The following is a 13,693-nucleotide window of genomic DNA, read 5'->3' as shown; positions in this document are numbered from 1 at the left end:
ATGGAGATTTCTCCATTGTAGATGTCACATCCTTCATTTCTTTGCTAAGTTGTGCACGGCCTTCTGTAAATTACCAAACAATGTTTTTTCCCAGAATAAAGAATAACTATTTTCACAGGTTACCACTTTGCCATCCAGGTGCTATAACTGCTCATGTGCTTCTCAGAGCTGGAACTTTATGCTTACAAAACATAAAGGTTCAATTTCAGTTTAGCCAGGGAAGGGGCCTAGAAGCTACAGCTACTGCCCTCCCATTGCAGTTCTTCTCCTTTACTCACTCCAGTGCAGCTTTTGCTATCAGAATGTCTATTTCCAAATGGAGATAGGCTAAAACATAGGCAAAAATAGGGATTTTATAGCTTTTTTTTAAATAAAGGAATTCTGAACTAAGCATGTGAAGCATTAATTCCTTGGCCATTCAGTGTGGGTTTCCTACAGCTGTTTTTGGTGCCTTTGCTTCCATTCAGCAATCATCAAAGCCCTGCTGGAAACCCTAATCACCCATATATCTGTTGGAGAGAAACATTTGCAGAATACACAAAACAGTGAATTAATGAAGAATACTGGGTTCTACAAATCATCAGCTTTAAGTTTTGTTCGTTGTGATATTTCCTCTCATTAAAAAAACGGGAGTAATGTGGGTTTTTTTTAACTTCTGACAGATTGAAGACTGTTTCCAGGGGACCTGGAAATATGCAAATTATTTTGCCCCAAGTTCATTTACTAGCAGATACTATTCTTCATTTTACTGTTGAGTGAGTAAGCAACAGTTACCTACAGTCTCATGGGATATTTTTTTCCATTCCCATTAGCGGGAACCTCTGGGGGGTTTCTTGTCCTGCAACTGTAACAAGTGAAGAGAAGTTTAATTAAGTGGTCCTCAATCCAATTTATACTTCCCTGTGCAGAAAGAATCTGCCCTGTGACACTGAAGGATTTGTTTTTTCCCAGCTGCTGTTAGTGGAATTTGAGGTTCTGAGTAATTTGGTTCAAAACCATCCTTTGAGGTAGACATTTTATTTTCTCACTTAGGCATTGCACCTTCTACCAAATCAGAGCAGTACATAGACAAATGTATTTGAAGCATGGCAGAGTTTATCTAATCTTGTTAGGTGACATATAAAAATACCTGTCTGTTACTTCTACTTGCATAATAGTTATAATCAACCAGCATGTTGATTATCTGATTATCTATTTTACATTTATTAGTACTCCCACAGACAGAATAAGTAATTCCATAATGATTGGGGTTATTCTTTTGTTTAATTAGTAAAAATACAAATTTTCTGTTCAGAGTTTGTCATACAGAACTTTTTTTCCCCCAAAACATGATGTCCTGTTTCTTAAATCCTCTACTGAGTCAAATTCAGTATTATTTGCTATGTGAAAATGAGACAAGACACTGAAATTTACTTTTGGGAAGTATCATAGTCATGCTCAGAGCACCAGTAATCCCTCACTGGGGCTTTGGTTTTGCAGACCTCAGCCAAGTCTCTACTAAAGAGTTATGCAGATCAAGGTCCGTCTGGTCTGACAGACGTACTCCTGAGCCAGACTTGCACTTTTAGAGTTAAATCTGTCCAAGAAGCCTGAAGCACGGTGATAGAATTGCATTCAAAGATTGGCTGGGTGGTGGCTACCATCCTTCACTCAGCACTGGGTGGGTGAGTGAGGAGCTCTGGTCCCCCCTGCTGCCTCATCAGTGCAGGGCTGTCCCTGCTCTGTGCTGCTGGAGAGCACAGTGCTCATGGGCAGGGGCTGATGCTCTGCCCAGAAGTGTGCCAGCATCCGAAGCAGGCTCTGCAGCTCTGGCATATTGCCCAAGACAGTTTCATTCCCCACTTGGTTGGCTGGGGTACACAGGGCCTTAAGTAACTACAGGGATGTACTCAGGTGAGTAGTTACCATGGGACATGTACATAAAGTTATAAAACAGGTGTTGGAGGCACCTCAGTGGCATAGCTGTTTGTCTCACTGAAGAAGAGGAGCATCATGGATCTGTTGCAGAAAAAAAAGGTACATATTTATTTTAGAAGAAAAACACAAAGATGCTCAATGTATTAAGTTGGGGGGTTGGAGTTAAATGTATCAAAGCTAAATGAGCAATAGTGAAAGTATTTTACTGCATGTTAGACTGGTTGGACTGAAAAGTGATGTGGGTAAAATGCTGGCACACAGCACAGATTACTGTTTCCTTTTTGTGCTTAACTGCACTGTTACTTCACCTTGGGACTTAAAAAGCTGTCACTGAAAGTCATGGCTGGGTAAAATGCATGCTCTTATTTATGACATGCAGCAGGGTGTGTGTCATCGTAAAAATGTTTTATTGACCTCCTAAAGATGTGCCGTGCATGGAGAGTCATTTTCATAGGATGTAGGGAGGGAATTTTCTCTAGTTATAATTTCTGAGTCTTATCACAGTGATAGTTACCAGTGTACAGGAGACGCTGTATCTGATTGATGTGCTAATTTAATGCTTTCTTATCCTGCTGCTTAGGAGTTCCTGGCCCGCACTTCTACCAGCATAACTCTCGTCTTAAGAGCTATGTCACCTGCCAGAGGTTCAGATTAATTAAATTTTTTTGTCAAGAAAAGGCACCTCTCTCAACATCTCATTTGTAGAAGAAGCCTTCAGATGTTTTCACTTGTCAGCTCTTCATCCAAGATATTAAGAAGGAAGGAAGGGCTTTATTGCTACAAATAAGTAGAACTTACTGAAATGGTGCTGGTCTGGATGCAATCTGTACTTACATCTGTATGGTCAGGAGGTTTATGGTTCTCTGGAGGTAAAGGATATGTGCTAATACTAAGACTGGAGTAATTTCAGGGTAGTGTTGGTGGACAAGTGATGCAGTGTCTGTTGCAGAGTGGATACTGCTGCACTTTTCAGAGGCAGCTCCATCCTCAGCCTTGTAGCAGCTGAGGCAGGAATTCAACCTGATTTCACCCAGTTTACAAGTAAAGAAGCTAATGAAGAGTATTAGGTTTTCAGTACTGCTTGGATTGTGACAAACTGGGTTTTCTTTCCTACTGGACCCCCTGGTTTGTGTGGATTTTTTGTCTCATGGAGTACTAATACCAGTCAGGCCTCCCAGACATTGTGCAAAGAATGTTTCCGAGAAGACCCATGAATCATCTTTCTGTTCTGTTGGCAGATACGTCATTGGTGAGAAGATAAGGAAGATTTGGGCATTCTGATTTCTTTTTAATTTCCTCATATGCCCAGAATTTAAGACTGCAAGGAAAGGCTCATGGTATCTTTAACAAGCACAAAAAAAGGATGATTGAAGCCCTTAAGAAGCTTCAGAATAAGTTTTCCCATAGATCTTGACAGTTTAGATGCTCTAAATGGGTTTTTAGATGCCTACTTTATGATCACCTGTCTGCTTGGCAGACAGTTACATGGACTCTTTTTTCCTCTCTGTCTTTCTTTGCAGAACTGATTTGCTCATCTAGAGGTAGGACAGCTGGATTTTGGGAGAGTATCTGCTCTCTCCGGGCTGGTCACTCTGGTGGAAGACCTTGAATCAGACTGTTGACGCAGAGGAGGCATCTTGCCCTTTGCTCTCTACTCTTCGGGTTGGCAGTGTTTTGAGATGAGCTGAGCTTTTACTGTTGAGCAAAATAAAGTTTCTTCTCCTCTGAGGGACAGAATTTTTTGTCCTCAGTTCCAGATGCTGTGAGTACAAGGACAGAGTATGCCAGGCTCAAGGTTCGGTAGGACATAGTTATGCGTGGACACTTGATTATGCGTGCAAAGGAGCAGTTGCCACAAAAGCAATGGCACTCAAAACATGGTGCAGGCAGACTGCCTGCTTAAATTCAGGGTTGCTTGGCAGCAGCATTGTGGCACAAGTGTCCTGCCAAGTCATGAGCTGGCACACTGCCCTCCATTTAGACTGGGACGGTAGGCAGCCAAGTGACCAGCAGCTGTGGCTGTGAATAGCAGGAGGGCACTAGTCCAAGAACAACAAGAAGAAAAGCTTCTTCTTCTACATCTAGAGATTTTCTTGGCTCTTCCAGACATGTCTTCTCATTTCAAAAGGATCTGGAAGGTGCCCTAATACAGCTGCCCTTTTTGAATCCTGTCCACTGGGATCCTCCAGTTACAGGATTCTGCATTAGCACATTTTTTTGCCCTGTCTGTGACTGCAGTAGACAGAAGTGTGTTTGCTTGAATGTATAGAAATGTTTCTCTGCTCCCTTTGTTTGAGCAGGACAAGTGAAGTGACCTGTAAAAATCTGTCTGCATCCTGCAAATGGCTTCTACACCAGCTTTCCTCCTAATGGCTGCATGAGGATTGGTTTTTATCTTTAAGGATGCCAAAGTGCTTGAATGAATGTAGATTACAGTTTTTAAAGAGGTTGATGGGTGTCAGCAGGGGCTTCAGATTGCTGATTCTTTGTACAGCCCTTCAGATAGCAGAAGTGATTCTCTGTCCCCATCCAGTTCTACACTACAGCCTGAAGACATGATCTGTCACAGGCAACCTCAAGCACATCCCCAAAAATCCCCACACAAACAAAAAATCTGAAATGAATTCTCTGGAAAATAGCACAAAGTCAAACAGTAAGTTGAATGCTGGCGTGTGCATGGCAGAGGTCACACTTCAAGTGGCAACATGTATAAAGCTGTATGCTCAATGTACTAAATGAAATTGATGGGGTCAGGGTAGAACAAAGTCCACAAAAACTCTGCCTATGAAAGCTCGAGGGCATCACTGTCTCTGCAGCCACACTTCTTACATGCTGAACACAGGGAAGTGATCTCCCCTAGTCTGTCATAGAAGGTTAATGTTGTGGTACAGGCTCATGATCTATTTAAAGGCATTTCTGCATCAGCCTCCAAGATCTTTACCCCAGCATCTCTCATTAGCTGTCAGTCTGGTGGAATTTCCTGGCTTTTGAAGTGGATTTTCCTGCTTGTGGTCGAAGAAAATGGCAACAAGGACTTGGGAGAGAGTGTGAGCCAGACTCCCTGCTGACCGCAGAGCTTCCCTCGCCATTTGTCATAGAAATACTCAAATAGCTTTCCAGCCAAGTCTCTGAGAAGTAAAAACTTTACAGCACTAGCATCTTTAGGTTGTGTATCTCAGGGACAAGTATTGGCAGCTGGGTCTGAGCACCCACCATGGATGTGATACCTCTCACCATCTTTATCTTCTTGTCTGTTGAGAGGAGCAGTAATGTCCCTGGGAACTGTGGGAGCACTGATGGGACATGGCATTAGGGAGTACTAGATGTGCACAGGGACACCTCTAGGCCCCTCTCAGTGATTCCTGCTGCAATTTCTCTGCTGGCAGCACTCTCAGTGGGCTGGAGATAAGCACTTTGCTCAAACAAAACCTAAACTGTAGATGTTGGCCAGCTGCACACAGCTGGACCAAAGCTCTGCTCATCTTGGCAAAGAAGCCAAAACCAAGTCCTTACAAAGGCAGAGGCTCAAATGAAACTGAAATTATTAGTCCCCTCATGCAGCACCCCAGCTTCTAGCAGCAGGGGTAGACATCAGCAATTCTTCATGCTAAATAACTAGGGCACAATGAGAGGCATATAAGACTCAAGTGTCTTCAAGGAGGAACTGCAAGATGATTAATGCTGCAATAGCTGCTTAATTACAAATGCATGTTGGTCGCCAGATGATATCTAGGCTGAATTTAAGGTCTGAATCTTTTCCTGTGAAATATGATCTGGATATCATTGGCATGACAATGAAGGATATGTGTGTTGATAGCTCACTGGGGTAAAAAAAATGACTAAGTGTAATGGTTTAGAAATGCAAAGTCTAAGATACCATGTATAGGTTTTAATTTGGTGAGACATTTTTGAGACATTTAAAAGTAACTTTTTTTTTTTGGGTGAAGGAGACATTTGGAGAAAAATGGGAGGTGATGCAATTTTGTCTGGTTACCCAGATAAAAACCAGCAAACATAACTATGTCTTGTGAGAGCCTCTGTACTCTGAGTTCTGTTGAGTTACTTGTTTTTGTGAGCTTTTGAAGGGTGAGGCCCCAAGGCTGTTGGTATGATTATCCAGTAATACCACTGGATTAATATGTCTGCATAGTTTGTGAATTGTAATCATGACTTAAATATAGCTCCTTGCCAGGCAGGGTGAGGCAGCAGGTGGGAGGCTTGCAGTGCAGCCAAGCGGGGTGACTGGGGAGACATGTCCTGCTCTGTGGCATTTTCCAGAGCTTTCAGCAAACACCAAAGCCCATGTCAGGGCTGCTCTGCAAGCATAAAAGTTAAATGGGAGCTAAGAGCGGCAGGCTGCATCAGCTCTTGGGAGTGGCTCAGGCAGGAAGCATCTTGAGGCAGGTGTGTTGGTAGCACCATAAAGCATTCTTTAGAGTTGCTTTGCTCAAGAGTTGGTAAGAGAGTTTGTGGTGGTCTGAAAGGTCGCCATGGTCTGAAAGGCTGGGCACAGCCTAGTGCAGCATGGCTGGCGCACTGCAGTACCTCAGGGCAGGGATGGGAGTGGGCATTGCAGTGGGGAGTTCCGTAGCAGGGCAGCAGTGTTGGTCTGTCCACGGGTTCATTCGGTTAATACCATGTGTTTACAGGTTGTGACCTACTGAGGTCAGGATGGGGTTTCCTTTGACTTTTTGGGGATGCTTGATGGAGCCTGGTGCTTTTGTGTGTGGCAGTGAAGGTGAAGAACTTCGTTCCATGCTGGTGTGTAGCCAGCATTATGATTGTGTCACATTGTAGTGTATCTTCACAGGTTCCTTCGGGGGGGCACTGGCCTGTCACTGGTTCCATATGTGTTCTTCAGGGTACTACAGGGTATTACAGCAGTGCTGTGTAAGTCACTATTTGTAATACTGTGCTGTGTGCAGAGAGGTAACCTTGATGAGTTATTTCTGATTATGATTTGGGTGATTGTAATTCAGCTTCTGCTCTGACTTAACTTTCAAAGCAACTATAATCTTATCTCTTTTTTCTTTTCATGGTGCACAGATTTAATCACTTGTCAAGGAAATAAAGATCTGTTGAAAAGTTAGAGTTATATTTTCAAAATTGGCATAAACAAAATTTAATTTTATACTCAATGCAGTAATTGTAGTGGAGGGTGTCTGTGAGGGCATAGCATAAAAATCTTTGGAAATAAAACTTTATTCAGTTTATTGATTTAATTGCTGTCACATTAACTGTTTCATCACTTTGATTGTGCAAATCTTGGACAAAGTGTGGGTGGATTTAATTTTTTTCCCAGTTGATGTGATCTCAGTCTGTTCAAGCTGCAGTATAAATGGATGGGATTCCTTTTGAGCCTGCCCCTGGCCAGAAAACCAGTGAGCATTGACTCAAAGCTGCCAAGAGAAAGAAGGAGAAGGTGGTAACTCATCCAGGGTTTAAACTGGTCTTTTCCTGGCACAAAATAGCCTGGCAATTTGACATCAGCCACTCAGCAGAGCAGAATAGGACAATGTCATTGCCCATTACAACTGGTACCAATTCAACTTTTAATTTAAATGTGCCAGCAAAATAAGAGTAAAGACAGGCACCCGTCTCTTACTTGCTGCACCTGTCTTGGTATCTATGGAGTTTGGACTATACTGATTTTATTTCTTTGAATACAGTGCAGCAATTTTCCATGCCACTCTTTATAGCCTTAGGGAAATCACACATGTAAACTGGTTAAAGAAAATAGCATTGCCTTGGTGCATTTTTCTGTAGCAGTGGGTAATGGGTAGTCTATTATAGTTAATAGTACCTGGACAGTTGTGATTTTGTCACACACAACCACTCAGGCTGCCTGCCTGTTTTTCCAGTACTTGCTCTGGGGGTTTATTGTTGTTTGGTTGGTTGGTTGCTTTTTTTTGAATCCACTTATCTCATCAGAAAATGGAAATCACAAAATTTTCTGATCTGATTTCTTATTCATTGCCATCTCCTCAGCCTGCCAGTATGGCATTACACATGTTATTAGAAAAAGAAAAGATAAAAAATGGAGGAGCAGAATGACATGAAAGACTGGAAGGAGAACTGCTGTTGAAGTCACTTCTGGACTGACTGTGGTCAGCTAGCATGAGTGGGATGTACATCTCCCCTTTTTCTCCTCCAGCAGGAGGCCACAGGCTTAGCCTTTTGGAATCAACATGTTCTTTCTCTTTGCTGAGATTCAAATAACCAGAAATTAGAAATCTTCCCTTCATAAAGCTGCAGCCCCCCGAGCCCCTAATTTTATCAGCCTTACTCAGAGCTCGTAGATCTCCATCAGCTTTCATAGATCATGCTTCAATTTTGTTTCCTAAAATACAAGTTTGAAGGAAGCCACTATTGTCCACTGGAAATCCAGACAGCATTAAAAAGCGAAGGCAATTTCTCATATTTTATCTGTTGTCCCTTGTTCATTGTTTCTTGTATTTCTATTCATATATTCCTGTTTCTAAAATCTTTCTCATTCTTGTTGCTATGGTAAAAGCCTGCCTAAAAAAGAAGAATTATAGCAGCAAGGTACACTGACCTACAAAATAATCAGAACATAGTTGCTCTGTACAAAAGGCTGCTTTCAAAGTAGCTGCTAGAAAATCTTGAATGGGAAAGGGAGATGGCTGAAGTATGGTGACTATGTGCATGGATCTGGATTTAGTGAAAACTCCAGCTTATAAACAAAATTGCTGCTTCTGACCAGTGGATCTGTACAGCCAGTACCCCATACACAAGATTTTTCCATGACTGCAATATTAACAGATGCAGACACCTAAAAAAGTGGTCTTGAGCATCTGTTTCTGTTGTTAACCTTCCAGCTCTGATGTGATTTTCTCCTCTGTGTACATGAATGTCATTGATACAGTGTTGTATTACAGTGGCTCATCCTTGCTGGAGGCATGGTTTCTTTTCCAACAAACTGATTTGAAATGAAGTGAAAACCAAACCGTGAATTTTTTGGTTCACCTCCCAGACTATAAAAATGGATGGTCTCATTAATGATTAACACAGCAGCTGGTAGCTCACAGGAGATCTGGAAGAAAATACTGCAGTGTCTCCCTCCTCCAGCAAATATATTGGTTAACAGTTTTCTGTGCTCGTACTACCTTATTTCAGTGTACACATTTGAATCCTAGAAGAGTGGATCTCTGCCTTCATACCTGCTCTAAGATCAGTAAGGATGCATTAGATCCTAGTTGCATCAGATAATATTTTGTGATGTTATTAGTGCTTAGTGGTTTGCAGTTCCATGTGGTGTTAGTATGACTTTTAGAATGCTTTTCTATTTGAAACTATGCTGTGGGCTTTGAAGATTTCCAGGATCTTTTTGCCCACAGCATGGTTATGTCATTAAGAATCAAGTAAAATTTCACAACAATTTTGCATTTACATGGACATCGCTTCTGTGTGTTTCGCTGTTGATAAATCCTTATTATAGCATTAAACTGTGTAAAAAATATACACATATATTATTGTCAGGAAGTGTTTACTACTCATTCTACTCCACAGTATTGGAGTACACTGTGCCTGGGCAGCTGACAAAAGTGTAATGAACTCTAAAGAACCCGAGGGATCTTTTAGACTAAATGTTCTCAGAATGTATTTAACTGGTCAGCTAAAAAATCACCAACCAAAATAAAAGAAAATCAAAAAACCCAGAAATCTCTAAGATAAAAACCTTATTACATAGTAATTTTGCATATGGCAAAAAGTGGTAGGTTATCTGGAGGCTTTTCCTTATTGCTCTAGAAAAGAACTGTGAGCATCTATTCTCTTCTAAACTGAGATTCTTCTAAAATGATTTTTTTTTTAATACTAAAAAATATACTATAGTCTCTGGAACCTTGTGCAAATTTTCAAATTATTGTCTCTAAGTATAGGTACATGTTTTCCTCTATATTTGCTGTAAAATATTGTTGGATGCATGTATAGTACACCAGTTCCTTCCCTGGCAGAGACAGGGCAGACACGGAAACTCACCTGTGCACAATTACAATGGATAGTGCCTCCAGGGTTTATCACAAGGTTGTTTCCATGGCATACATGAAGATAGAACACCTGACCGTCAGCAGGCTGATCCTGGCCCAAAGGCTGCTTGTTTATCCAGCCATTCTTCAGGGCAGCACCACCTTCTGCAAGGAGATCACTCCAAGTGGAATGTTGTGCTAGTGCCAGTGGCCAGAAGAGGGATGGGAGAGGAGGGTGGAGGCTCACCTGAGCCCCAGCTTTTTGTAAGACAGCCAGCACATGGGAGGATTAAGCATGTGGTGGCAGAAGTGAGAGCTGCTGCTGTTGTGTCCCACCACAGGACCTCAAATCCAGCTCCAGCTGGCGTAGCTGTGAGGATGAAGTACACTGGAGTGTTTGTAATTTTGGTTGGTAACACTCAATTAATTTACTTTCACTGACTTGAGTGGATATTTGTTTGTCTCATTAGAGATCCGAGCTCAACTTGTTGAGCAACAGAAATGCCTGGAGCAGCAGACTGAAATGAGAGTGCAGCTTCTTCAGGATCTGCAGGATTTCTTCCGCAAGAAGTCGGAAATAGAGATGGAGTATTCCCGAAACCTGGAAAAACTGGCAGAGAGGTTCATGGCAAAAACCAGGAGTACAAAGGATCATCAGCAGTACAAGTAAGAGAAACGTGCTTGCCCCTTGCCCCCGTGTTGTACCTGTTGCTGGTTCAGAGTTGATGTGGCTCTATGCAGTTACTCATGTCAGCTTCTGGCAAGTAGTTTCAGTTTCTTAAAAGTTGTTGCGCAAATACTATCCCTAACCTACCATATGGATTTTAAACTACCCAAAATACAGCCAGTATCTAGAAGAGATGCAGAGCTCCAAAAGCATGAAAATTGTGTGCTCATTTCTAGTGGAGTTGGTAGGATTTTGAAGCATCTGCATGAAGGTCAATCCACATTACAACAGCAACAAAAAAGACAATTTTGGCCAAAAATGACATTCAGAAATAAAACTATTTTGATTTGTTGTTGCATGTGAACCTTGCTGCATCTTCACCTCTCTGATTCCTGGGAATAAAGATGATGTGAACGTTATGCATTGTTTACAATTTAATGTATCCTTTTAATAGCAGAGTTTTGTAACCTACAGTGCATTTTCTGAAATGCTTCATTTGCATCACTTGCTGACATAGTCTCATGTGGTTATTTTCCTGACTTGAGCTGATTAATGGATGCGTGTGTCTGGCTCTGTTATGCCTAGGGATTTAGAACAGTATTTTGTGTTTGTAAAACTGAAAAATAATTTTCCCACTGTTCACTCAGTGCTGTGCTAGAGATACACAGATAAAAATGTTGTTTCAAGACAAAAGTATTTTCCAAATAGATCTGGCAAAGGAAAGGTTAATCAAAGACAGCTTGAACAGTTCAAAGAGCATTAATATATATTTCTTAAAATTCGTTTTAGTGACTCAGTGATTCTCTGAAATAACCAACTTGTGCATATGTCACCACTTCACAGAGAGCCCTGGCTTTTATTCTGCTTGTGGCAAAATCTTTTTTCCTTATGTTTACAAACATCTTTCTTTGTTCTTAAACATGTTAAATCCAGACTGGCAGCTGTGCATGGGAGTTATGACTTGAGTTCTACCTTTGGCTTTGCTCTTGCCGTTCTCTGCTTTGAGAACAGGTTACAGCAAAAGTGGCTTTAGTTGTTGGTCCCCTGAGCTGTTCCCACCATTGCTCCCAGAACAATCAGGAAGGTCTGTGGAATTGGCTTCGGGACATGCAGAAGCAGTGAGGACCAAGAAGTATCAGCATGGCCCTTCAGGAGTGCTCATGTTGTCTGAGCTGGCTGATAAAACCCCTTGCTGTGAAGTAACACTGTTAAGATGTCTATCTGAAACAAATGGAGGAAGTTTTCTTAACTCCTGATTCACAGCAAAGCAAAGCACTGATGAAAAAAGAAAATACTTTTCTCTGTTAATCATTCCTTGTTGCTTTGATTCTGAGGGTGAGAGCTGAAAGTAGATGATTAGATGGGAATTAAAGGCCATACTTCTAACAATGAGAACAGCTAATTATTAGAAGAGTTTGCCAAGAGTTGCAGGAGTTTCTCTCAATTCATCACCACTTCTGCCTGTTTGGTCCTCATGTGCTTTATCCTTTTAACTAAAGGAGAATCCCTGTAAAAGAGGGAAAAAAAAAGAGCAGCAAGTTTCTGGAGCAGTTAGTTGGAAGGCAAACTTTATACTAAAATGTCAATAAAATCATAAGACAAATTATATAAAGTTTTTTTTGTCTGTGAAATAGTTGTGAACTACATGTATTTTTATTTTGCCTTGTGTAAAAGAAATGAGAAGTCATCTTTTATTTCACTTTTTGCTACATTAAAGCTGGGAGTGGGCCTGCATTGCAAACAGTCTGTCATGGGAATTCAGAATTGGATCACTGGAAAACGTCCAGTCCTGCTCTTTGTCTTGTAATTGACACATCTAGGACTAGCAGTAGCAGTGTATTTATGAATGCTGTGAATTTCTGAACATTGCTTACAGAATATGGATGCTTGAGACATTTTCTTCTACTTCATCAGTTATACAAATCCAGTGCAGTGAAACAGCTACACCTGCAATTTTGCTCATGAAGAATTTGGGTTGTGCTTCCAGTGCTTGTTTATTTCTGATATCAAAAATTAATTGCCATTATTCTTCCAGGAACGACCTTTATTGATTTTGAACATTTACATGTACTCCGTCTCTAAGCTTTGTGGAAGGGTATTTTGTACTTTTAAGGTGGCTTGCAGAGTATCCATGCCTCATGGGACTTGAGTGTGTCTTAAAAGTCATCTGAGGCTTGCCTAACCTGAGTTATCCCAAGAATGGATACAGTGTTCAGATGCAGATATTTTTATGTAACAAGTTATGACTACAAATGTCAGTGAGACGTTTCAGTTAATAACATAACCTTTTCATTTCTATACGTTATACATGTGTGTATCTCCTTCCTCAGGAAAGACCAGAACCTCTTGTCACCAGTGAATTGCTGGTACTTACTCCTGAACCAAGTGAGAAGAGAAAGCAAAGACCATGCAACACTGAGTGAGATCTACCTGAACAATGTGATCATGCGATTCATGCAGATAAGTGAAGACTCCACCAGAATGTTCAAGAAGGTAATGCCTCTCCTGCAGCCCTCTATCCAGGCTTGTAAGATGCATGAGGCAGGCAAAAGTGTCCTAATAGATAGCATGTGAGGGGAAGATTCAGCACACACAGCATAAAATCTGTTTTAGCATACATATAAATTCTTCATGACTGGTCTTTTGAAGCAGATACTTAGTGCTGAAATGCCTGGGATCCTGCTGTATATGCTGGTGACCTTAAGAGCTGAATCACAAATATCCAAAAAGCAGTGGGAAAAGCCTGTCCTTTTCTAAAAAGCACACTTGTCTGTCCATGCAGAAAGGAAACGGTTTTCACTTATGTCTCCCAAAATAGTAACACTGTATTAATTAATTATTTTAAAAAATAATTTCATTGTGAATGAAACAGATTGAAGGCGAAGCAAGAATCTGCTTCTTAGTCCCTTGACATAAAGTTGGTAGCATATGCTGCAATTCTCCTAAAAGTGTTTCCTTTTCTTCCTAATATTAAATATGAACATACACTTTTGATAAGTATTTCTATTAGAGCCTTTAAGTGTTGTCTCTGTACATGTTTGTCCTTGTCCATGACTTTTGTGTATTTTCATAACACGTGCATGGTGTGTAAATCCCTCATGTACTAAGCAAACACTAAGCA

At 41.1% G+C, this 13,693-nt stretch overlaps 1 protein-coding gene across 3 annotated transcripts in view; it reads left to right on the top strand.

Annotated features, from left to right (window-relative positions):
* Positions 1 to 13,693, top strand: part of SRGAP1 (SLIT-ROBO Rho GTPase activating protein 1) — a 137,109-nt gene that overhangs the window by 55,207 nt on the left and 68,209 nt on the right. For all 3 annotated transcript variants that reach the window (XM_030960325.1, XM_030960324.1, XM_030960326.1), the window contains exons 2-3: positions 10,376 to 10,571; positions 12,903 to 13,065. In XM_030960325.1, coding sequence (XP_030816185.1) covers positions 10,376 to 10,571; positions 12,903 to 13,065 — 359 coding nt within the window. The remainder of the gene's footprint in view (positions 1 to 10,375; positions 10,572 to 12,902; positions 13,066 to 13,693) is intronic.

Source organism: Camarhynchus parvulus, chromosome 1A (assembly GCF_901933205.1).
Source record: "Camarhynchus parvulus chromosome 1A, STF_HiC, whole genome shotgun sequence".
Lineage (NCBI taxonomy): Eukaryota > Metazoa > Chordata > Aves > Passeriformes > Thraupidae > Camarhynchus > Camarhynchus parvulus.
The sequence above is the reverse complement of the archived record's forward strand: the minus strand, read 5'-3'. Positions and strand labels throughout refer to the sequence as shown.